Genomic DNA, 27,547 nt, shown 5'->3' on the forward strand with positions numbered 1-27,547 from the left:
TTTAAAACACGATCCGGAAACTTGGATATTAATATATGTCAACCCACGAAATAAATCTTTATTAAACTGAGTAAGATTTCTTAATGTGGCTTGGATATTGAAATGTACATAATTTTTACGCCAAGATTTAACAATTATTTAAGCAAGTGAAAAATATCTGTCTTCTCCACATGATTTCTTATCAGGAACTACCATATTTTACACATGGAGCTATACAGAGAAGACGGAAAAAATTTTCCGCTAGGAGGCGATGACAAATTCGTTTCTCTATTTTATGGGGAGCAGTTAGTTTCACGGTTTATACACATAAGATATAAACCCCTAACCCCTAATATAAACACCTAACCCCTAACACTAACCCCTAACCTCTAACACCTAACCCCTAACACTAACCCCTAACACTAACCCCTAACACTAACCCCTAACACTAACCCCTAACACTAACCCCTAACCCCTAACCCCCAACTCCTAACCCCAAACTTGTCAAACAAAAAAAAACTTGAAAAAAAATATAAAAAAAGTATTCCACTGTGCGGGACTCGAACCCGGTAAAAATGAAACAAAGAGAGATTACGACCGCACGCAAACCGCTACACCACAGACTCGACGACAGTAAACACAAACGAAAGAGCGTATATAACCGACCTAATGTGGGAAATATGTTCTTACTAGTGTTTTATGTATTTAGAAAGGTATTTTTATTATTTAATTAATTTGTTTTACACTTATTAACACTTTGTAGTGCTGTTTTGTTCGTTTTTTCGTATTTTTTAATTTAAATAATTACCGCCTCTATCGGAAAAAAATTTCCGTCTTCTTTGTATAGTCCCATGTATATTTTACAGACTGTCTAGGGTCAAAAATGTGAGACTGAGTCACCCCCTTTTATATTTTTTTGAAACGTAAGTTTTTACAAATTTAAGATAGCGACCTAAATTCATTTTACCAATAATTGGGTTTGTCCTTAGCTGGTAAAATGAAACTAATACCTTTTATATGGTTAGAATATAGACAAAGTTCTGTTTTGAATTATAATTGAGTAATTATGTGACATAACTTAAATAGTACACACAATAATTAAACGAATTTAGTCTCCAAATTGTTGGCAACTTTTAAAAACAAATTACAATTCATTAGGGCTTTAATTAACAATATTGGTTATACGTGACCTTAGCGAGAAGTTTTTTTTTAAACTTAAGCATTTTGGCGGAAACTTCAATACTTTGTTTGCAGGCTATTTTTTTCTATCTCCTTATGCAAAACACCAATAAAGAAAGCGCCATCAAACAAGTTCATCAAAAATAACTACAAAAACATACATATATATATATACTGGTGACAGTTAACCTATAGATAGGATACAACGATACAGCTACTAATCTTTCCAGGATTTATAAATCGAAAATTAATAAAGTGTTTTAATGGCTATGAATTTACTGTAAATACAGGCATAACTTATACTTTTCAACTTTAAATTACTTAGCAGGAGTTGAAAATGAGCCTTAAAAGATTACAAAACCATTGTACTGATTTTACTCCTCCACCTTTTTAAACAGTAGTAGTTTATTAGAATAATAGTCCCCTGTCTGTTTTAAATTGCACCGGTAAACGCAGCCGACTACTACGAGCGCTTTACTGCACTTTAGTATAGTTTCAAGGTAATCCTTTAGCTGGTGGCCACCTAAAATTTGGTTTCAAAATCTTCCTTTGGTCTCACTGATACCCGCTGTCTATTTTTTTTTAAACTTGGGCGTTCGTGTCGAAAATTAACTTTGAAAATGCGCGAAATCGTGCTGCGTCACCTAAAGAAAGATATCAAAATACCGGTAAAACGTCAGGTTGACTGAGGACGAGGTACACCGCTCCGATTATACAACTCTAAAACGTCGTTAATTTTACAGCTTATTTTTATTACATGTGCTAAGTATTATAGCATACCGTTTAGCAGTTTTGACGGTCTTCTGAACTTTATCTGGTACTTTAAATAAAAGAAAACTCAAAAACAGTAAAACAAAAATACAAAATCTTCGTTAAACAAAATTTTGACTGACACCCTTTGCTTATTGCTGCCGCCAGCGATAAAAATTAATTGTCCATCACAAGCGGTTACAGTTTGGGGAGCCAATTTTAGGCGCGTACAAAATTCAAATTATTGTTACCTATTTTACCTCTGATAAAGTGTAAATTTAAAAGATTAAATAAACCTATGACATTGGTTATACTTTAAGCATAGCTTGAGTCTAGTGCAAAATATATAACAAAGGCACACAAAAGAAAAACACAATATCCTTTTATTTATTATGTTTTTTTAGCATGAAACACAAGACAGGTAGCTGGTGGCGCAAAATGACAGCTGTGAAACACAACGAATAAAGTACGTTTGTGGTTTTACCATTAAACGAGACACTAAATGTAGATATAGTACAGTGGGGTAAGATGGGATACCGTTAGCACCTAAAACACAAGGATCTATGATTCTGTAAAAACTTTATTTTATTGCCAAATGGGACGAGAGAATGGAAAGAAAATAGTCTATATAGTGTTTAGAAGTTTGCAACCTAAACTAATTATCTGTTTGTTTTTAAACCCTACACCCATTTAAATGGGCGATATTAAAATTTATCGAAACATATAAAACTAAGTGCACATATACGTTTTTACATTGTCAAACAAATAAAATGTGTTAATTACTGGCATTAAGACGAACCAATAAAAATAAAGGATTGTTGGCACTTGGCAGTACAAATTTAGACATGACAGACCAAAGTATTAAACGTTGTCACGTCCTTTAAAACGACTGCATAACATTTCACAGCTAAATATAAAAGTTTGTTACGTATATGGCGAGATTGCGATATGCAAGGGCAATTGCTTGCAGAGTGTATATTGCGCCTCTTATACTCTAAGTAGGCTTGACAGGAAAAGCAGAGAATCTTGTATATATGTTCAATCTGTAAGAATATATTTTTTTGCGTGAGGTTTATGTTTTTGGTTGTTGTTTTTTTTTTACCTGCATACAGTCTAAGATTTTAGGCGTTTTTAGAATAAGTTTTAAAATAAGTTAAAGGAAACAAAACGATGTCAGCCGACGCATTGCTTACGCATAGAGCAGAAACATGGCCTAATTTCTAATCGTGACAAACCAAATCTATATTCATGCATAGACCATGTATCTTATGTATAAAATCACGCGGCTCTTGGCTGCGTTCACTTTATTTCCTGAGCATATTTGCAACGTCACTATGTGTGCTACAGTGACACAATATTACTGAGAGAACGTGATGGTGTGGCTCTGCATGTGTCGGCCTTCATAAGCTACGACTACTTGATTAGATAAAGAAGGCTGTAGATACCCTCGACTGCGAACAGCAGGTGCTGTTTATACTGTTCGATATAAACAATTCTAATGAATAGCCACGACCATCGTTGCATAATCGTTTCCGCTAATAGTATAGTTGTGGTTTCCATGTACGTCATAGCTTGCAGTATATATACAATTTAATACGTCATACGTTGAACGTGGATACACGTGCGTAAATAAACGTATCAAACTGTGCAGTTGGTCAGCAGCGTCAGGGGCAAAAGTTGCGTAGCGGTAATTTACAGAAGTGCCGGTATCCAGTCGAAAATAAGCGTGGGTTATGTGTTGTGACTATTTTATTATGCTCTGTACGAATAGGTATATAGTCGCGCACCAATCAAGCGGCGTCCTACGTTTTTTATGCTGTGCAACATCACTTCACGGATGTAAATGCACAAAGGCTTTAACATATGATGCAATTCGTTGGTAGGCATACAGCGGCAGCCACGTGGGAAGACACACAGTAGCGGAAAAGTTACAGAGGCAGGACTTAGTGCATCGGGCAATTTTGTATTTTTTTACACATTGATCCAGCTGTTTTTTTTACAGACAAAAAAACGCATGTAAAAAATGTAATGTTTACTTAAGTGAAATTATACTTTCTATGGGTTTTTTTCTGATAAGTATCGAAAAATATCGTTTTTTTTAGTTTGGGAACGGTTTTTTTAGACTCAGCTGTCGGTATACACTTAGCGATAACTGAAAGTTTGTTATCGTTTTAATTAGTGTAAATATTGCCGTAGAGGATACGCCTCCGCTATGTTTGTTATCACTGTACACCCCCAGACCCCTGGTTTTCGAAAGCTCTGACGTCATCGGATGTACGTTCCGGTAAGGAATTGGGTTAAAACACGTCAGCGCGAATGCGAAGTGTTAGAATTAGGTGAACGTTTCTGCAGGTCGAATATAGTCGATTTATAGGGATAAGCACAGATTTTTAGATATTGAAGAATTAGTATAGATTTTAAAAGGTGAGTACCATTAACACACAACGTTATATGCAATACCCTTAAGAAAGGGTTTTGCTATACAGTTATAAACTATAGCCAGAATTCTAACAGTAGTGGTCAATTTTGTCGCTTTCTGTTTTTTTTTGTGTTGGTTACCGATAGCGTATTACAGGTGTCGTGCTGCTCAGTATTTTTTTGTTATGGTATATTATGTTACTCGGAATAACGTTGTTTTGTAATTAAACATGTTAACTCGCGTTTTCGGCGAACTGTTGCTCTAGGTTAGATCGACGTCATAACCGAGAGCTCTTGCATTTCCATGCAAAGCTACGTCATAATGCGTTGGCAAGAAGCGCTTAAGAGAAAGAAAGAGAGTAAAATGCGAACCCAGTGAAGAGTGATTAGTCATTATATTATTTACCAAGTGGCTGCATTAATTGACATGTGCATTATATTTCGCTGTCTTATATAAGCAACAAATTTGCATCGTCTGGGGTCGTGACCATAGCCCGTGATATGCCATTATGAACCAAACTCTTTCTTTTCTGGCACATATCAAGCAGCTATACTTTCGGCTTCCGCGTTTTTGTTTTTTTTCGATTGTCGCTGTTTGTTGTGTACCCATATCTTGATATCAAAGGGGCACTTTTTATCAATGACGTAAGCAATTGCGTCATCACTAATCTATTGTTTGCTAACTCAAAATACGGAGACCTACATAAAAGGTGGGCTCGTCGCCTTCAGTTGGAAGTTTTGCGGAAGCGAAAACGGAAAATGTAGAAAAATGTCGAATAAGAAAATATTTTACAGGCAATTTTGTATTTAAGGAATTTGTATTCGAGGTACTGCACGATATATTGTATAAAATACCATATTTAGAGCGATTAAATTTAGCAGTCACGATTTATAATTAGTCATATACGGTTTGCAAAAACAGCTCGCCCGAAATAAGTAGCTTGAGTATATTTTAATGTACAGTGGCAAGTAACTGCACAAACTTTTAAGTGCCGTCATGTGCCGTGCCATCAGAACATAAGATACATGCATGTCATGCTGCTACTGCTTCTAAATGCTAATTAGCAAGCCCATCGCAGCTGAAATGAAAATGATCTATTGCCCGATTTGGTCGCTTCTGACATGACTGGGACCCTTTTAATTAAAAATTATGGACAAAAATAAACCCTGCGTGCGTGTAGTCGATTAACTTGTTCTTATATCAGCGCTGACAAAGATTGTGTAATCATTTTGATGTTTTACAACCCCCGGATTTTCTCTAAAACATTCAAATTCTGAAGGTTTAGAAATGTATTACGGAAATATGATAATCAGTGCTATGAATGACGTCACAATTACCTGGTGGATCGTCATATCCGCTCTGGCGCTCCTAGCGGTCAAGATGGTGGACGATAACTCCAAGAGGAAAAAAAGAAGTCAAAATTTTCGCTCTCCTCCTGGGCCAAAAGGTTACCCGATTTTAGGAACTTTTCCAAGTCTGATAAGAAAGCCCGCCCATATTGTGTTTGGGGGTAAGTTGGTTTAAGAATATATTTTTATACCTACTGTATAGTTTGGGGTAAGGTGACCCATGTTTTTAGTCTCTTTTGTCGTTGTTAGCAAACGAAGAATATTTTCAAAATTAAATAACTGCGTTCTCGCGATTTTAAAATATCGTTGTTAATTGTTAAAAGCTTAAACAAGAAATATGGGATATTGTGTGCTGACGGTTTCCCATCTTACCCCACGGTTCTATATACTTATGTGAACCAAATTTAGCTTTGGTCACATGTATCATGACGTGTCTCCCCGTAGTACCTCACCTATGTAGAATTGAATAGAATGCACTTATTATAAATTACCGCTGTTTCAGAATGGAGTAAAAAATACGGGAATGTGTACCAGTTTACACTCGGAGCTGGGACTTCCGTTGTTTTGGGAGACACAGCAACAGTGAGACTCGCTATGCTGGGAAAATCACCGGATTTTGACAGCCGATGCCAGTGGAGATATTGCTTCAATAAAATGTTCAGAGGTAAATACAGTAAAAAAATGTTTAATGAACAATACGAATGACATATGTCCTGCTGGTGGTACGCGTGTTGTAGCAATATCCGTTGTTTATATTGATTAAATCATATACGTGGGGGGTAAATTGACTTTTTGCTAACCTTTGTTGAAAAATTTTCCGGGGTTGCTCGACCTGCGGTTAACACTACGCCTACACTTTCAATGTAAACAATGTTATCCCATTTTAAACAAATCTGCAACGAATCATAATGTACACACTCTGTATTGAAACCTTTTAGCACATATTGTCCAAATATCCTAATCGTGTTTTAAAAAATAACCAACGGTCTATGGGAGTCGTAAGGATACGATTTAAAAATTCTGTGAATGTTTTTTGTTTACTACCAAATGGGACGAGGAAATAGCATGAAAGGTGTCCCACCTTCTCTCGTCCTATTATACATTATTGCCAAATAAAGAGTTTTGGCTTAATTTTAACAGTTTTAACTAAAAAGTATGGTAAATTTAAGTTTTTAAAGTGTGTATACGTTTACGATTGCTGCAAACGTGTTCATATAGTTCTATGCATAAAATATTGCCTAAAATTGCCGTAGTTGCAATACGTCGAAAAAGCCATAAGCTACTTGGTGGTTGCAGCAATGACGTACTGTTCGCAAATAACGGTTTAGTGTGACGTCATCACGAATCTTTATTGTTGTACATTTTCTCAGGATATGTACATCAGAAGTGGTAGTGTAATTTCGTTTAAATCAGCTTCTAATAAGGATCACTATTTCGTTGTACTTGTACATGTGTAGCTTAATTACGCGGAAAACTTAGTACATTCTACAATGGTAAAGCTCGTTTAATTTTAGATACTTTTTATATCACAACACCGGTGTAAAAAAAGCTTTGATTTAGTGCTTGATAGTCCTACATAAATTTAAAACGAACGACTTATTAAAAAGCCCTGTAGCATAGATTCTAATTCATTATTCCAGCTTATCCGGCACGATACGGTTAATACACAAGAACAGCATTGATCTAATAAACCACAGCATTAATTAAAAACACTGAACCGAAATTTTAAAGGATTGTCTTAAAACGAGATTTCCTGTACACCATGGCTTTAATGTTCTATTTAAGTGCGGTTTTACTGTAATTGCTATTACCACGTCAAACCTTTTTGGTTACGTTACGACTCTTCTGACTGTAAAAGCTAGAAAATATTGCGATTGCGATGATATATAGTACTGCGGGGTAAGATGGGACATCTTAGGTACTCAATATTCAAATATCGTGATCGAATTTTAAATAATTCACAACGGTCTATATGGGATTCCACCTCTCCCTGCCCTACTATACATGTAATACTATTTTTTAAGAAAAAGAAACACCATTATAAACATGTGTATTTAACTGAGTTTATTTTTTAAAACCACACATTTCGTGATTTGACGTCACGCACTACACACGCCAGCAACTGTATTTTTGCAACTGCAAACGATTTTCTGTTCGGCACGAACGTCTATACACAGGTTTTGGGATAATTGTCAACTCTGTCGTATATCCCTGGCCCCTTGACGTGCGTATTATAGGATCTCGTTCATATAGAATGCAATATACATATTTTTTTCGAAAGTTTTTAAGCCCAGAATTACTTTTTTGTTTTAGGTTTATCGGTGCTGCCGTATTCGTTCAAGTGGGTTAACACCAGGAGACGAACGCTTACTATATTGCGTAATATCGGTATGGGAAGGTCGCTTATGGAAGGAAAAATACACGAGGAAAGTAAGTTAAAGTTTAAACTGTTAGAAAAAAGCATGTCAAAAATCGCTTTTAATTGCTATATATGTAACAGGTAATACAAATTGTGTGTAGCATATAGTATATAAATGTTATATAATAGAGAGGGGAAGATAGGACACATTTTCACGCTTTTTCTTGTTTCATTTGATAGTAAACAAAGAACATTTAAAAAAATCTATAGCCGTATAATCAAGACTATAAAATAGTGTTGTTAATTGTTTAAAACACGCTGAGGATATTTAGACATTGTGTACGAAAAGTGTCCCATTTTATCAAAAAAAAGTTGTCCCATTTATCAAATGGGAGGAAAAAAGATAAAGAAAATATGAACCATCTTACCCCAACCTTCTATATACCAGTAGTCGTATTTTTATTTTTAATACGTTCATTTAATATCGTTTAAAATGATTGTTAATTTTCACAGCACAATGTTTATTGAAGTGTATGTTGGATTCCAGCCAGGACGGAAAAGTTAATTTTGAACCACGTGACATGCTTCGTCGCGCTCCAATGAACACCATTTGGTCCATTTTGTTTGGCAAAAGGTGGGAATGTTTTTAGTACTTTATTTTTTTGCAAATTTGAAATTGAAATTATTTTTTAAAACACCAGCCAGGTGGCATTTTATAAGATAAGTATTGTAATGGGTATAACCTTCGTTATACATATTACTGTGGGGTATAAATAAATACCGTTAGCACATAATATTCCTTATTTCCCATAGTCTATCAAATAGGGAAAGAAAAGGAATAAAAACGTGGACAATCTTACCCCAAATTACTATTTTATATATAGTACAATGGTGGAAGATGGGACACCTTATCGTTTTATATTCTCGTCTATAAACCGTATTCGGGATATTTGGATATTATGCGCTAAAGGTGTCCCATCTTCCCTCACAGTACTATATAAAAAAAGAAATCGATTAAATTTTAATTTAATTCACAATTATTTAGGTATGATTATAGCAACCCGTACCTACTGTACGTTATGAATACTGTGGTGTGGCTAGTTGATTTCTTAGCCAAGGCAAGCGTGTTTGACGTTCTACCAAGCAGCTTGCGACACCTTGCGGGATTTAGTTTGGAAACTTTCCACAACAAGCTGGAGACGTTGCACGCCTTTATGACAGAGCGTGTAGATGACCATGCAAAGTCATACGAAAGTGACGTCACAAGGGACTTTGTTGACGCGTGGATAAAGGTACGAATGATATAATATATCTCGGACTTATAGTGTTTAGGCGCTTGTATCATATAGTCAATGGACGAATAAATGTAACTTACTTTATCCTCGCGTGGCTGAAAAACGACAGTCGTTATAACGCGGGTGTTCTGTTTCCTACACGACTGCCGTCTAGTTAGAATAAAATAGAATCAAACATTTAAAAAACTTTCAATTATGTCCAAAAAAACTGTGAAAATATATTGACTTATATATGTTTTTCAATTTTCGTTCCAAACCGTTTTAAATAAATCATTTTAAAATTCTTACGTTTAAAGGCGAAAAAAGAAGACAAGTTGAAAATCCAGGATTCGGAAGATTCAAATGACATCAGTAGTCTTCCAGATGTCATCCAGGATCTTATCGTTGCGGGAGCACATTCGACAGGAATCGTTTTTAACTGGGCGGTCCTGCTACTTGTTCTAAACAAAAAGGAACAAGATTTGGTAAGCGAATTTACCCTGTCGCGAGGTGGCAGTTGGGAGTATAGTTTTGAGTTCTTTGTTTTCGAATGGGCAAATGAATTCCCTTTTTTTTAGGGAAGACGGATTCTTTAACAGAAAATATCCAAAAATCCGCAACGTGTTTTAAAAAATATAGGACTCGGGTTCATAATTATTAGAGTGTTCTTTTTTTATTACCAAATAGAACGAGTAAATATAAAGAAAATGTGTCCCATCTTTCCTCACCGTACTATATATAACCGTAGCCCCACGACACGTTTTTAATTGTTTAAAACGCATTCACTAAATAGGGTATTTAGGTGCTATAGCGGTCACTCTACACTATATTGTATATATTGTTCTTATTTTCAGTGCTATCGAGAAATTATGGATAATGTTGGACCTACACGTGAAATAAGCATGTCTGATCGATCCAAGCTTCGGCGTGTTGATGCTGTTATGCATGAGTGCATGCGTATAGGCACTGTACTGCCGTTGGTGGCGCACGCTACAGCAAGGGACACTACGATTCACGGCTACAACATAAAAGCTGGGACAGAAGGTGGGTAAAAATACAGAGACTAATGTTTTGCACTAAATGTTAGTTTGCGCAAATTTTCGACTAGATACAACTAAAATAAAATGCGATAAGAAAATTCCATATATTTATATATCATGTTGCGCAAGGAATGTTACAGGTCTAAAGATTTTCAAAAAGTTATTTGTAATCTTAAAGATGGTGTCTCATCGTATAGCAAACCAAACGTCGGACTTTAAAGGTTACAAAACAAGCAGTTGCTAAAAGATCTCTTTTAAACTTTAAAAAACTATTTTCGAATTACTGTTTAATTCATTTTTTCATGTTTTGTTTCAGTCATTTACAACAATTGGTTTATAAACCGGAACGAAAAAGTGTTTCCGGATGCAGAGAAATTTAACCCCGATCGTTGGATTAAAAAAGACGGCAGTTTTCGGAAAGAACTCCTGCAACACTTTTTTCCCTTCGGAATCGGTAAGTTCTAATACACACTCCATTTTAAAGGAGTCATATTTCCGCATTTCGTGTAAAAAACAGTTATACAATAAATTAAACTGTTGAGGGAGATGAGAGATCTTTAGTACATAACATCCAAATATCCTGGTCGTGTTTTAAACAATTAACAACAATCTATGGGGAGTCGTGAGAACACGGTTAAATAACTTTTTGAATGTTCTTTATTGTTTACTACCAAATGGGACGAGAAATAAAATGAAAAGGTTTCACGTCTTTCCCCACTCTAATATTTTGAAACCATTTATTCTATAGCACTTATTTTACCACAGTGTACATGTCTGGGCAAATCTCGTGAACTTTAAAGGCATACTATACGTTATAAAATAGCCATACGTATGTACTGCGTAATTACTACTTACCCAATAATCAGACCTTTTCTTTACTTTGACAAATTTTAAATCCAGCGTATAACATATAAGCACAAAACACAAATTGCATTTATCTCTTCAAATACAGCAGCGAAGATTAAACTAATTAAAACAATTTAAAGAAGGAAATAAGCAGCAAAACGATGGTCGTTAAAAGACGCTCGCGGTAAAAACTGCAACAAAACCCGCTTACATTGTATGTTTCGTTTTCTAAACCAGTTAAACACGCAAACGTAATTGAGCACGAAGAGGAAATTTACACGCATTCGCAATTATCACACTTGCCTTCGCAAATTTTACACTTCGGAAATAATTATTACTTTAACAACCCATGAGTAAACTGCATTATAGAACGTACTTTAATTTTTCTTGAATGTTCTTTGTTTACTACTAAATGGGACGATAAATAAGAATAAAAATGTGTTCCATCCTCCCCCACATACTATAATTCAATTTTTCTGAGTTTAATCAAAACACTATATTTAGGTAAGAGATCGTGTGCTGGAGAATCGTTAGCAAGAGCTAATCTATTCATCGTAGTTGCTACGTTACTACAACGCGTAGAGCTACTACCTCCAGGTAATGTTTCCTATATTTACATAACCAAAATATAATGTATATAGTAGGATAGGGGAACATGCTGGGAAACCTTTTCATTCTAATTTCCCGTCCCATTTGATAAGAACAATTATAGAATTATAATACCTTATCCTTACGATGACCTCATGGACTGTTAATTGTTATTTGTTTAAAACATGATCCGAATATTGCTTTTCTTGTTCTAAAAGTGACCTGTCTTCCCTATCCTACTATATATTACACTGTCTACTTTTTGAGCTTTTAGTGCCATTTATCCTGATGAAAACGACGTTTATATAGGTCGTCAAAACGTCGGTATTGTAATAAATTGACAGTGCAGCTTTTTTTATTATGATATCTGTCCGATTTATAGACTTAAACTTACCTGACAAAATATATAGCTGTACTTGCTCATATGGTATTGGGGGAAGATGGTCCGTATTTTCATTTTCTTGCATCTTCCCATTTAGTAGAATATTTACAGAACTTTATAACCATACTCTCACGGGTCTAAAAAAAATTGTTAAAAACATGTTTGACAAATATGGGACATCAAGTGCTAACGGTATCCATCTTACCCCATCATACTATACAAATCTGATTAATTTACATTCAAATTGTTTAGATGAAACAGCTTCACCAGAAATGCTTCCTGAAGTGAAACACCAGTTCGGTTTACTTGCAGAATGTAAGCCATTTCTTATGCGGGTGCGGTGTCGTCCAACTTTCGTTCCATCTCAGTGATTTCCCACGTGACACGTCCCACTTCAGCGCCCTGTACTTAGCACCCGAACTCAAAGTGATCGTATTTTTATTTCGGTGACGGGTAGCGGTAGTTCATATTATTGTAATTTTTCCGCAGTGTTGTCCACTGCATTTTAACCACACGTGCATAGTTCCAAACAAAACCGCTATTTTAACCGGCAACACTGAAAAATGTAATTAATTTATTACAAAAAAAACGTTTTTCAAGATTCTAATCCCATATAAGTAAGCTTTTTTTAACGTTTGTTTTAGACTTTGGTGCTTTGTTTTATGTTTTATTCAAATAGTTATTGTTGTAGCCGGTTACATTTTTTTTATAAATACTGTTTTAAAGTGTATATCAACTGTAAATGTGTAATTTACTACAACTATTCGTTACGTGTCGATTACCTTAATAGATTACAATATACCTTGAACTAGTTGAATGGACATAGTTACTCAATAGCTGTTCGAAAGAGAAATACGTAGTGTATGGCATGTGGGGTAATATGGGACAACTTGGACCTATAAATCCCATGTTGCCCTGCCTTGCTGTAGGGCCCAACCCATATAAAATATATTGTAGAGTTTTAACGGTAGAAAATTTGAGATAGGAAACTTAAGAAAGAAATTTATGGATGTAAAACACGGGGCAAGAGTATACACTGGAGTCAAATTTAGGCGAGAGTTACAATAACATTTATTTAAATAAAACAATAACAATTTATATATAGTGTGTAGAGGTACCGTAACCCAAAGTTACAACACGGTATTTATGTTAAAACCCAACAAGTGCTAATTCAAAATTCCTCCATTAATTGGAACATTCGTAAAATTCACTTCCAAAAATGCTCTGTAATATACTTCAAGAGCTTAAAAAAAACATTATACATCATTCTAGCCTAAAAAATTCAAAATGGCCGAAAAAAATGGAAAAACAAAAATATTATTCTTACTAATGTACAAAGAGATAATAGATTTACAAAGCAACTCGGAATAAAAATTATTGTAGAATATACAATATAAAACTTTTAGGTGCATTTATAACCTAATGTTTGTGGGGTTTTTATTCAGCTTAAACGTTAGGCTGCAGTTTCAAAGAAGTACGAAGATAGATTGTTTAAAATAAAATGTCTCTTAAAACTCGTATAAGCTCAAGAATAAAATTTGTAAATGTTGCAAACAAATTAAAGGTTTTGGAACAGAACTTAGTGTGAAGTAAGATGGATATCATTAGCACATATTATCCCGTATTTCTTATTCGTGTTTTTAACACTTATAACAATACCCTTTTACAACTCGCGAGGATACAGTTATATACTTCTGAATGTAACCTTATCCTCGCGTGGCCGAAAAAAAACGAGAGTCTATACTCTGTAAAAAATATTTTATTCTGTAAGTATTTTTTATCCACCACCAAATGGGACAATAAACCATCTTACCCCAACCCACTATACCCACAATCTACATTATGTATATTGTCTCGTTACAATTTAAACTCGTGCGCAATCCAACATGGCGTAAATTTTCAACTGCGACCCAGAGTTTGGCTTTTTGTATCCAGGACAACCCTTTTAGGTCTTCGATGCCGTCTTCACTGATGCGTGACACCTCTTCAAGGTCTTTGAAACCGTTCAAGCGCAACGACGTTGCTGATTGGTCGCAAAGATGGTTAGCTCTGCACCATTCATCCAATGATGTGCCTAAAAACACAAACTTTTTTTTAGGTATTTTAATTAAAAAAAAAGAATATCAATTTATTTTAAATTACTTTTAATATTTAAACTAAAATTATAAATGAGAAAGGAAATGTGTATACAAACTATTTTACGTAAATTTATGTTTTATAATTTATTTGTACACAATGTTTTCATTAAACGCACCCATTTTAACAGTTAAAAAACTTTTAATGAGTTTTCAGCGGAGCATATATGGCTAAAAACTTAGCGACGGTTTTGCGGCCAGCATATATTACGCCTAAATTACAAGCAAATTACGAAGGTGTTCCTATATATCAAACAAACTTCGGAATGTTATTTTGCAACTTGAGTACATAATTATATTGTGTTTCCTATAACGCGCACATTTTGTGTAATTGATACCAAAATCAAAGGCCCATAGGTTTGTATGTCAAGTACCACCCCGGGCGTATCGAAGCAGTACCAAATCTAGTATGAACATTTAAGCTACAAGCGACAACAATAATTAACTACTTGATGACGTCATTAGAATGACGTAAGCGCATGCGCAGATGAACTTATACCACTTCTGAAACGTAAGTTTCTAAATTGAGCGAGTACGTAGCATTAAATTGCGTTTGAATTTTAATAAAGAAAATTTATAAGCTCGTGGTGTATAATTATTGCTAGGGCCTACTACTGGACATTTCTTTTTATTCTACTACAGTTCTTTCGGCCGTAAACTTTACGGTTAGCGGTGAATTTAATTAACAGCGATATGAGCTTGCACGTGTAATGTGGTGGCATACGGTGATATTTAATGGTACAGGTGTCACAGTAATTACGAAGGTTGGGTCTTGTAGTGGGACGTTTAATTGTACAAACAACAACTTGTATGTTGTGGTGAATATTATATTATTACGTCGCAACTTTTATGTTAAAAATCCCAACACAGGAAATATGCGAACTGTATCTTGTATTGTATTATAATATACCAACATGTTCCGATTAACCGTTGTTTAAATATGTTTAATCGTCACTTACAGGCGATAAAAATGGGCTTTACCGTATGACCTGACCATATTGAACCAAATCGTCCAATTTGTTAATTTAAGATAAATACCACTATGGCGCGGCAAATTGTTAAACTTGTATAATGTAAAAAATAATACCAATTCAAACTTGGCGTTATAATTGAAAAACAGGTTCAAGTATAGTGGGGTGGGGAAATATGGGACACATTTTTATTCTGTTTTCTCGTCCGATATGGAAGCAAACAAAGAACATTCAAAGAATTAAAAAACCGTATCTTCACGACTGCCATAGACCGTTGTTAACTGTTTTAAACATGATTTGGATATTTGGATATTTGGATATTTGGATATTATGTGCTAAACGTGTCCCGTTGGGCAACAACAATATATTTGACATTTTTATGAATGAACACTTACACGCTAAACGATTTGTCGCTATAGGGTGTTAACAAAAAGGTTTATTCTAAAAGAGCGTTGTTAAAAAACATTTAAAAGGAAAACCAGCATATTTTACGCTAACTGTTTATCTATCTTACCAGACAATTGTAAAAATAATCTTAAAACTCCTAATTTTTAGTTTAAAAGTAAAACCAGCATATTTTACGCTAACTGTTTATCTATCTTACCAGACATGTAAAAATAATCTTAAAACACCTAATTTTTAGTTAAAGGGTAAACTTTAGGGTGTTTCAAAAAACCTTATACGCATTACGAATCCAAAAACAAAATTCTGGCTGTTATTTTTCTGTTTCGCGAATGTGATTTCATTTCATTTATTATACTTAAGTTAACAGATGAAATAAAAAATGAAAAATGCATTAAATCCATCATTAGTTTGATATACAAGTTTTGAGTGACACTTATCTATTTTTAAGAGATTTAGCTTAATCTGAAGCATAATGAGAATTGCAAAGCTGCAAACTGCGGCTGCAGCCAACACTCCATAATAATATTTCAATCAATCAGAAAATGACGGGTCAAAAAAGTTGATTGTGAACTAATGTGGATTTTCGTAAAAAAATAAATTTTTAATGTAATTGGTTCAGTCAGTTCATAGAAAAGTTAAAGCGCTTTGGGCTACTTAAATTGAACGAAATATAAACTGACTAAAGTAGGTCGCGACCTACACCGACATCATTTACGCTTCTTAAAGATAAACAACCTTGAAATTCCTCTGCGTAATTAGCTGGAAATATAACGTTATAGGCAGTATAGTATTGTGGGTTAAGATGCTGGATATACCATTAACACATAATATCTATAGGATGTTTCCTAATCAGGTTTTTAACAATTTATGACGATATTTTTAGTCTTGAATTTATGTGCTTCTGTAAATTAATATGCCTTGTCTGCTACCAAATAAGACGATAAAAGAGAATGAAAGCATGATCCGTCTTCCCCAACCGGCCATATAATATAATACACGGGAGAAATGAACAAAAACTTGAGCCAGCTCTTTTCATCGCTTTACAAAAAGCAATAACTACTTTTAACAACCGTGTATAAAACACGATTTCTGGTCAGGTTCATTACAAACCTTGGTCAGTTTTCATTACAAACATTAAAGTATAAATGACACAATTGTATTTTAAACGTTTCACCATTTTTTGTGGTGTCAGGAGTTGAAATAAACGCTTTAAAACGATGTGAATCGTTTACTTCATGCCTTTAGTTATCATTTTTCTTTTACCGATTTCATTTTAACTTCTGATATCACGGAAAATACTTTAAAAACTATACATACTTGCATTAGGCATCCCTTGCTCCCGGATCGCACTCGTCTCTTCTTCGGTCGTCTCCCATGGCAACCTGACGTCATTGTACTTCTTGTTCGGCACTCTTGCCGATGCAGTTCGTTTCAATTTGTTGTCTTGACAACGCTCTGTTTGTGACGTCACCGGGGCGTACCGTTCGTTAATTAAACTAACAGCGTGGGAAACGGAAGCTGTACTTCCGGGTTTGGCGACAGGTATTCTCACAGAAGATGCGCGAGAAATCTTCACCTGCTGCCTCCGGAGATGCGCGGATGACTGGACGTCATCAGACGCCATTAGCTCTTCCAACCAGACAAGGTCCGGGATGAGGAAAAGGGATTTCAGCTTCTCATCATTCAACTTGTGCAAGTAAAACTTAAGTTTCTGTTTTTGTTCAGTTTCCGATTGCGAGCTTAAAATTGACCACACGTTTTTCGGTTCGATCGCCGAATTGTCTATAAGAAGGGGGAGTACAGACTTTACGTCTTTTTTCTCCAAGCTAGGTGCCACCGGGTCTGAGCCATCTTGCCCCTCTTCGTCTACTTCTTTTATCGCATCAGCAGTGACGTCATTAGGATGACGTCCTAACTTGTGACGTAACCCGTGAAAGTCTTCGTCGGATTCGGTGGCGGAAAGTTCGGAATCTTCACTTGATGGGTTTCTACCGCTTGCGGTTGGTTTCAGTTTTTCCGCTGACGGTGCTTCAACGAAAATTGAGTTGCTTACGTCATTGGTGACGTCATTGTCCACTTTAAGCGCCGCGGCGGCTTTCTGGGCGTTTTCAAACGCTTCGTAGGTGGAGAGCTGGCAGAGTCGGCCTAATATTAAATTCCGACATTTCGTTAAAGTAATAAGCCCTAAGTTCGTTAAAACGTCCAGCAGTTTCTCCACTGCTCTTTCGCGGTCTGCCTCCGAAAGATCATTCTCCACACAGTCGCTATTTTCTCTGTATGTTGGGGTGACGGATTTCGCCATTTCCGAAGTTAGTAGCTTTTCCGTTACAAGGTCTGCCAGGCAGCGGTTTAGGGAAATATTCTCCGCTTCTATCTCTTCCAGTATATCCATTAAAAGCTCATTAATCTGATCGATCTCATTGGACGGAGATGGAGTTATGCATCTTTTACTCTTCACCTGATTTTGACCAGCAGAGGGCACAAACCACGGGCTGTCATTAAGTGACGCGGGAAGCGGGGTAACAGGTCGTTTTTGACACGAATCTGCTGCTTCAGATGTGTCGGTACTACCAGCTGGTAAAGGTTGAACTTTTAAAGAAGTTGATAACGGCTCGGTTTCTAAATTTGCCCGGCCTACCTCTATCTCTAACGGCGGCAATTCGCTAAAAGATACTCGTGCTCTTTTCTTTTTGTTGCTTGAGTTCACAGCACCGCCGCCGTTCGACAGTATTGCGACTAATGGCGCTTTAACCAAGCTCGGTTGTCTGTTTGTACAGTACCTAATCTCTGCAATACCTTTATGCAGTTGATCAGAATCTTTAGAATTATCTTTAATTTCATCGCTCACGGTCTCACTTTCACTTGAGCTAGGATTTTCAAAGCATTCGTCCTCTTCTTCTGTTGCAGCTTCAAGTTGATCTTCTTTTGGAACTACATTTTTAACCAATTCTTCCTCTTCAGCTTTCGCCGAATCTTCTACTCCCAAAGCTGTCAAGTTCTCTGAAACATTTTCCTCTGGCTTTGGAGTAGTTTTGACTACTTTCGTGTCTGTTTTAGACTCTGCTTTACACTCGGTGCTCTTTTCGGCTTTAGAATTTCTAAGCTTTGAGTTTTTTCTTGTAGAAATCGGGAACAAAACGTGACTGACAAAAGAGCCCTTCCTTGTTGGTTTATTTGACGGGGACTTCGATTTATAAGTATTTAATTTAATATCTTCCAATTTTGATCTGTTGTTATCTGTCTTCTTGATCAGTAACTGAGACAGCGATCTCTTTACCATCGGGTCGTCTGCTTTGGCCTCTAGTACAGTATCTGCTGCGTTGTTTTGAATATCTGCATTGAATCTTGCAGAGATTTCTTCAGCGTTCTCGTTTTCGAATTCTTTTTTCTTTTGCTCGTCGCCTGGGGCAACCAAAATGGCGTCATAACTTGAGAGACTGTCATGTACAGAAGCGGCGTCGTTACCTTCAAGTGCGCATTGCACCACGTCAATATGGCCATTTGATGGGCCGGGCACGTCATAATTACCAGCGGTTTGAATACATTTACTGTCTTGGTGTGTTATGTGGCTTGTCCGGTCTGTCAAAGCCGTCACTGAAGTATTCAAACGTTCTTCCGTGTTTGTTTTTTTCACACAGTTTATGGTGTCATAATTTAGCGAAGTTGCCTCCATTTCCATAGCACTAAAATTGATTTAAAATTAAACTATCACCAAAAACCAAGTAAATTAGTATGTAAACAAACGAACTCGACAGCCACTTTTTAAATATCACCTGTCAGATAAAGAAGCTTTCGTTGCCGCAGTTCCAGCATTGTTATTCAGATCTGTCTTCTTACTGTTTGAAATGTCCTCTGATTTCTTGGAAAGATAAAAAAAATTATAAATACTTTGTCCGCTTAACGACCCGATTAAAAGATTGCATATGTCGACTACTTTATAAGCTATTCGAAATTGTAACTTATCAAATTTAAAAAACAATAATTATGTAGTGGAGAAATTTACTTTCTACACTTGATTTCTCTTTACCTAATAAAGAAAATGTAAAGTAAAGATAAACCGTAAAAGAAAAATGTAAAGTCGATTTAATTTTCTAAACTTTAATGCCGCCGGAGGTGACACCAGTAGTAGATAATCTTTAAAAGGTAGCTTTCGTTTTTATATAAGTCATTTAAATTAATACCATGTAATTTTAACAGTCGGTATACGGATCGAACTAAAAAAAATAAGCAGAAATGTTAAGAACTTCAGTGCAAAAGGAATAATTTTAAACACTCAACTCAAAAGCTAAACGTTTTAAAATCCAAAACACTTTAAAATTCCGAATTTATTCTTTATTCTGCTAATTAAAAAAGAAGCAAAAACGACGGGGCATTGCCAATTCAATGGGTTAAACTAGTTCAATTGGATATTCGAAATAGCTTGTTTAAGAAAGCAATAAACAAAACATCGCTAATCGGATTGGCCATGTCATGCCCTTACGCATGCCTTTCAATCATTACATATGGGTATGCGCATGCCTCTTTATAGTACTGTGGGGGTAATATAATAGAAGCATACCATTAGCACATAAGTCTCATGTTTACTAATTGTGTGTCCGAGTTATCCGATGTATTTTATTAGTTTTATTAAACAGATAATAATTTAGAATTTTTAGTCATTGGATTCATATGGTGATTTTACATTTTATGGTAAAAATATTTTGTTGTACATTGTCCAAAATCAGTTTTAAATAGCGGAACAAACATAAACTTGCCTATATACAAATATTATTATTACGTTTTTAAATCTTAAACGTTAGCATAACATCATAGGAAAATCTCGTCGTGCATAAAATGGCGTAACATTTTCCCAAATTGCTGTTTATTTTTGTGTTTTAACATTCCTGTCACGGGGATAACATGAAAGGTTTAATCTGTTCGCAATCGTTGTTAAAAACGTGTGTTTGTTGCATAAACAAAAATGTACAATAGTTAAAGTTATATAACCGTGCATAACTTTTTAGATTCGCTCTTAGCCATAATTGGTATAACCGCTTTCTAAAATTATGTTTGATTTTTTGCTCTGTTATCTGCGTTATTTTATGTGTCTTCAAGTTCTGGTCGTATAAATCCAGCCGTAACGTACATAGTTGGTGGGGTAAGATGGTCAAATGTTTCATTCTCTTTTATCTTCCGATTTGGTAGTAAGCAAAAAATATTTACAAAATTATACAACCTTATTCTCATGACTATAATAAAAACAAAAGTCCAGTTTACTTCGACAAATATGAATTAACCTATTATTTATATATAGTAGGGTTGGGGTAAGATGGGACATGTTTTTCGTGCCATTTGTAGTAAACAGATGATATTTTCAGAATTATGTAACCGTGGCCCCGATACCCTAAAAGGCCTAAATCATCAGAAATGATCAGAAAATATGGGGTATATCTACAGGATCTCATATTACCCTAAAGAACTATTTACCTCGTTAATCTATACACCAGAAACCTTACCTTATTTAGTTGCAGTTCATTTTCATCTGGCATTTTTTTCTTGCAAATTGTCTTCAACCATTGTGACGTCAATGGGCAATTGTTTATGACGTCATTACAATCGCTACTGTTTAAACCGACCAGAGAATCCGAAAACATCACCAGCCGTTCCGGAATGTTCGGACATTTTCGGATTAGCCACGCTGACCTAGTGCTTATAATGCAAGCACAAATCAGTTCGTTAACGAAAGGATTCACATTTGTGTCTTTAAATGACTCAGTGACGTCATCACAGCCCGTAACGTCACATGATGCGTCAGCATCGGTAAAGTGGTCTTGAAACTTCTGAGCAAGTGTATGTACAACGTCTTTATCGTCGGAAGAGGGCGAGAGAGCGCACGAAGTGTTTTCATTCATTTTCATGACGTCATCTCTTTCGGGTTCAGGAACTGTGACGTCATCGGCGTCGTTATTCGTTACGTCATCATGCACTGTACGGCAAGAGGCGGTACGACGAAGCGACGAAATATTCGACTTAGGGCGTTCTATCGTGTCATCCTTCGATTTTCCGACTAAGAAGAAAGTTAAGAAAACATTAAAGCTGCATTTTTTTAAATAAAAGGTTCCTTGTGGATTATCTAAATAGTCAGCTAAACACCGAGAAAATTCCCTCCTCTAAAATGATCACTTACAAAGATACATATACGTGGTAACTGGTAAACGGGCACAAGTTGTATAAAAAATCACCCATATTATAAACCGACTGTCGTTGCCCTACCATACGACAATAAATAACACATTCATTTTTGAATTTAGATTTATCTTTAAATTACGTATAACGTGTCTGGATTTAAATAAGAGACGTCGATATATAGACTTCGCAATTTCCCCGGTGTTATAACGACTTAACGAGCCGGTGTCGTTTTACGGCAACAACATAAACTGAACACGTCGTTGGCTTATCAACTTCCCGTATGCGGTAGTTGGTTCACAAACGACCTCCACTACTTTGCAGTTTACACCGCGAAAAAATATTATACACCTAGCAATCAAAGCGGGTAGCGTATGCGCTGACCGCAAACAAACACGGACAAGTTTTTTAATAAAATGATTCAATTTAGATAAGAAGGTCGGAACATACGCAATTATTGGGCACGCGAAACGGAGCATCAGTTTGCCTTGTTGCGATATGATCTTACGAATAAACGATGGCCTAGACATCTGATCGCCTAATGACAGAGCTATGATTTTAGATAAACTGAGAGTTATTTTTAGTTATATGATTGTCTATATTATTTATTGTTTGGTTGGCAGATGTTGTAAAACTGAAGAGAAACTGACGTTAAATCTTAGTGCGCTAATGGAAGGTAGTTATAATGTATATATATAGTAGGGTGGAAGAAGATAGGACACCTTTTCGTTCTATTTTCTCTTCCTGTTTGTCAGTAAAAAAGAACATTCAAAGATTTATAAAACCGTATCCTCACGGCTTCCATAGACCGTTGTTAATTGTTTAAACCATCTACATGATATTTATATATTATGTGATAAAGGTGTTCCGTCTCCTTCCACCGTCCACCCTACTACCATATAGTATACTGCTGAAGTGAGTCACTTCAGTATACTATGCTACTACATAATACTGTGGGGTAATACTGTTAGCACCTAAATTGCGTAGTTTCTGAAGGTGTTTTAAACAAAAAACAAATCGCTCTTTTAGAGTTGTAAAAATACAGTTTAATAATTATGTATATATTCTTTGGTTGCTAAACCAAAAAGAAAAAGAAGACGGAATGAAAAACATATCTTATTTTACCCACTGTGCTATCTATTCTGCTAATACATATAGATATACTGATGCCAGGTAATAGAATAATATAGCCAAGAATTAAACAACTTTAAACATTTAGTTTATAAAACAGTATAAAATGTGTTTTTTTTCTGTCGTGTCGACTACTGCAGTCTGCCTATAACAAATACGTACTCCTACTTTACGCAATCGAATCGGTGGGGTGTTTTAGACCGTATATTGATTATTTAAAGGCGATTAAAGGTATTAGATGCCATTTGCTGAATAAGCGAGCAAATCAGAGAATATGCTCAAAACATATGTTATATCACACTTATGTTTTAAAGGGCGCCATTTTAAATTACGATATAGTCATAGTATACTTCAGTATACTATGATATAGTAGGGTGGAGAAGGCGGGTCACCTTTAATTTTTTTCGTCCCATTTGGTAGTAAACAAAGAACATTTAAAAGTTATAAAACCGTATCCTCACTACTTCTATGAATCGTTGTTAATTGTTTAAAACACGATCAGGCTATTTGAATATCATATTTTTAAATAGGTTTTCACGCTGCGTGCTAGCTATACTACTTCCAAAACAATTAAATGGATTGTGTTTCAGATTAACCGACAGCGTTTCGCCTTGCGTCAAATAACCAGGTTTTTATGATACGAAATGTGGCTTTCTAAACAGATTCAGTTTCGCATTTTCTGGAAACTTTAAACGCATTTAAGAAGCGAGAGAAACTGAATAAATGTGATTAAAAAAAAATGGACGGAAATTGGTTTTGTATACATTTGGTTTTGCGTATAAATGTAATTTCTATTTTCTCACCTTTTTTCGGAGGTTTGACCTTTTCCTTTTCAATACTTTTTTTTGGAAAACTTTTCCAATCTGTGCTCTTCGGCGCCACACTGCGGTTGTACTTGGTGGACGAAAATGGGTCGGCCACGCGGAATTGGTTGTAATTTTGGGTCTGCCTTGAAGCTATAGAGTAGATTTTTACAGAATAAACAAATTAAATTTATTCGACGCACTATTCGATCGACATATATGTTAGCCAACCGTCTTAAATATTAAAAAAATAAAAAATAACTTGATTTTCTCACCTTTTGAAAAGTAGGGGCTCGACCGCGGGACAATGTAGTTTCGTTTGATGTCCATCACGTGATCATGGTTAAGGGCGGAGTTTATTGTGAATGGGCGACGAGAGTACGGTGATGACGTAGGTATGTTGCCAAAACGAGAGAAATCACGTGGTCTATAAAAATATTTTTTGGAGATTATACTTACAAAAATACAGATATAGTAGGTTGGAGTAAGATGGTTTTATTCTCTTTTATCGGCTTTTAACGGTTTTATTCTCTTTTATCGGCCCATTTGGTGTCGAACAAAGAATATTTACAGAATTGTACAACCGAAGCCTCGCCACTCTAAAAGAACGTTGGTAATTGTTGAAAAACGATTCGAAAATATGAGATATTATGTTCTAACCGTAACCATCCATCTACGATTTACCCCATAGTATTGCCATGATAATTCTATTATAAACCCCGCTTCTAAATAAGTATATAATACGATTGCCAAATTTGTATCAAGATTGTTTACGAAACGTCACACGCTTCTCAAAACACGTTAAAAATAAATGAATAAAAAGCCAACTTTAAAACGAAGCATAGATTCGGTAATGGATAAAACACTGAATACTTTAAACTGTCACGGACTGCATGAGGTTATAAAGCTCATACGCAGACATTTTGTTTTATATCAAAAAAATGATACGGTTTGTGTATGAGCATTTTTATCTCAAACAGTAAAATTGTTAAACTATAGTATAACATTACCTTTGGTTCTGGCTTGTAGTTTTCGTTTCGTGTCCCGTGTCATTGGATTCAGATACAGTTACGTTCGCATTGAAGTGATTTTTCGTGTTGCCAGGTAGTGAATCTGCTTTCGAGCTGGAAACACTGGAAGGCTGGAACTTTTGGGGGTTGTGGTTATTATAGGTGCTGGGAGCTTCAAGTTCAGTGTTTAAAGAATTTGGACTTTTTAATCCGGAAACACTGAGAGGCTTCACCTTTGCGTTGGCAACACTGGAAAATACGCGCTGGTGAATTTGCTCCACAAGTTGGGGGTTAAGGTTTCGAAGCCCGAGAAGAAAAACGGCCATCGCATTTCGGTCTGAGTCAATACGCTCCCCAATGGCGCTGAACAACATTTCCGGGTTATTGTTGCCAGTTTTCCCAAGTTCTTCGAGTTGCTGGTTCGTGAAAAACTGGAACTTCCGCAAAGGTGTCATAATTTTTAAAAACTTTGCAGTCGAATTTAAAATTTCATGTTTCAGGGTCCAGAAAACTGATTTCTGAGCTGCCCATGTAAGATCGGTTTCTTCTATTGCTTTACTGTCGCCGTTACCGTGATGCTCCTGCTTTTCCCGAGCTATATTCTCGTTAGAAATATCTCTGTCGCAATCCATCTCCATTTTGATTTTAGTTTCCGAAACTCTTTTAATTTTAGTTTCTGGAGCTCTTAATTTTTTGTCACTTTTTCGGACAACACTAATTGAGTTTACTCCACAAGTCTCGTCTTCTACCACTTTGAGAGAGAGCGAGTCCTCTTCACACAGCCACGCCTCCAAGACCTCCGATGAAAGGGAGGACGATGACGTTAATGAGGACAATTCATCATCGTCGTCGCACGAAAAATCCAGGTCTTCATTTGAAGCCGAAAAATTCCGCAATTTCTCCAGCTCTGTCAGTCCTGTACAATTCGAAGCTAAAACGTCCGCGAATTCGCCTTCGGTTACCGTAACCCGAGTTCTCCCTGCTTTAAGCCCGCGTCCGCCCAGTGCGCCTGCGTTTCTCTTCTGAGGCTCTAACATACTAAGTTTGTTGTCAGTGCTTGAGCTTTTCCAGAACGTTGTAATCTTGCCTAAGCTCTGTTTTGTCTTTGTGCCATTTGCACGTAGCAGCGAGCCGAGGTCGGCTTCAGTTTGTTTGCAGACTGTAAATTCTTTCAAACTGACGTTATCTCTTTGTATCTTCGCCTGGTCGCCGCAGGGTGCCAACTGATATCCAGATAAATCTTCAAAGTCCTTATCAACTGTCACAACACAACGACCCTGAACATTGCAACTTCTGGCACTGATATCACGGCTCGATCTCAATCCGTAATGAGCGTAAAAATTACAGCTATTCACGGCTCGTTCTGCCCTTGTCGATCTCATTCCGCTCGCTTCTACTTTCGATGCACAGCGACCTGGCCTGCAGAGGGGCGTATATTTCGCCTTCAGCTTCTCGGAGAAAGAACACGTGTCTTGCAGAGAGACGCCCGACTGCCGCAGTAATTGTGTGGATTCTCGCCCTACCATAAACGACTTCGCTTGCCTTAGTTCAACAAGTAACTCACAAATAACAGAATTGAAATCACCATGCTCGCGTTCGAGGGTGGTTATAATCAGCGCCACGGCGTGTAAATGCGCCCAATTAATCGATTCCACGCTCGCAGCCACCTCTTTCTCATCTACAATGCGGCGAAACGAAGCTCCTTTCTTATAACTCACATAAAACTGATCATTCGTCAAAAGATCCAACCTTTTGAACAGATTTTCTAATTTTTGCGACGCCGTTGGTTTTAGATTTACCTCCCACAAAGTTCGCAAGTCAATTAGACCAAAGTCAAGCAAAACCTGCAGCAACGGCAGCGTGTTGAGATTTTCTGGAAGCTTCTCCCAAAACTTTGTCTTTAATAAGGCGCCAGACAAATTTAAATTCGACATGTGAGTTTCCTATTTACAAACATGAGTATGCCTATTGCCAATACAAAATGTAGAAACAGTTATTGCCGCTGTTAAATGCAGAATAGTAGTAGGGGGGAAGGGAGACACCATTTTAGCACATAATACCAAATATCCTGATCGTATTTTAAGCAACTAACAGCGTGGTTAAAATCTAAACATGGATTTTGAAAATATGTTAAAATACATTTTTGTTTATTTTTGTCGATAAATTATAACCGTACCTACTCCAAAGATGCGTCACGCAACACCTGTGTCTCTAACGATTGTTTGTAGACAGTCGTTTACAAAATCCGCAAAACATAGTGTATGCTCCTTGACATAATAATTCGGTTGTAAATTCTCCGGCGATAATTAGGGGATTTTAAACCGCGTAACTGCCAGAGACATCCTGTTATTAACATTGTGGTTTCGGGTTTTTATAAACTAATACTTCATACCGAAAATTGACTGCAGGGGTGTAAATGTCCGGTTCGCTAATAATTGTACGATTTTCTATGATCATTAACACGAAATTTAGGGTTCACAACTGTAAACATAGGCATGTAAAGTGTACTTTTCTACGCATGCAACTTATGAAAACATAAACGAAAAAATAAAACTTTTGCGCATATAGTATAAGAAGTTATTTACTCCCCATTATAAAAACGGCAAGTCTCTAAACAATACGCTGTAGCTTTCCACTTAAAATATTCTACAGCAACACGTCGTCTCATTCTAATAACCCACATTTTAATACAAAAAACATACACAAACTATAAAAATCGGTAATTCCTAATTGGACGTCTGGAAATGCATTTTCTAGCATTG

At 36.2% G+C, this 27,547-nt stretch overlaps 2 protein-coding genes across 2 annotated transcripts; one reads left to right on the plus strand and one right to left on the minus strand.

The window, feature by feature from the left end:
- The first annotated feature begins 3,960 nt into the window (after positions 1-3,960).
- On the plus strand, positions 3,961-12,982 carry LOC149728727 (cytochrome P450 2B11-like). The gene is made up of 10 exons (XM_089889062.1): positions 3,961-5,837; positions 6,179-6,340; positions 7,990-8,106; positions 8,549-8,669; positions 9,081-9,327; positions 9,627-9,794; positions 10,164-10,353; positions 10,666-10,803; positions 11,700-11,792; positions 12,418-12,982. Exons 1-10 carry the CDS (start codon positions 5,615-5,617, stop codon positions 12,534-12,536), a joined length of 1,578 nt encoding a protein of 525 aa, XP_089745188.1. The 5' UTR covers positions 3,961-5,614; the 3' UTR covers positions 12,537-12,982.
- A 230-nt stretch (positions 12,983-13,212) lies between these two features.
- Positions 13,213-26,747, minus strand: LOC149728728 (uncharacterized). Its single transcript, XM_089889057.1, has 7 exons — positions 24,786-26,747; positions 24,051-24,202; positions 23,776-23,928; positions 21,172-21,722; positions 19,450-19,535; positions 16,994-19,359; positions 13,213-14,239 (listed from the first exon to the last, which is right to left on the minus strand). The coding sequence occupies exons 1-7, from the start codon at positions 26,717-26,719 to the stop codon at positions 14,001-14,003; spliced, it is 5,481 nt and encodes a 1,826-aa protein (XP_089745183.1). The 5' UTR covers positions 26,720-26,747; the 3' UTR covers positions 13,213-14,000.
- Positions 26,748-27,547: the final 800 nt, after the last annotated feature.

This window comes from Ciona robusta, chromosome 11 (assembly GCF_009617815.1).
Source record: "Ciona robusta chromosome 11, ASM961781v2".
NCBI lineage: Eukaryota > Metazoa > Chordata > Ascidiacea > Phlebobranchia > Cionidae > Ciona > Ciona robusta.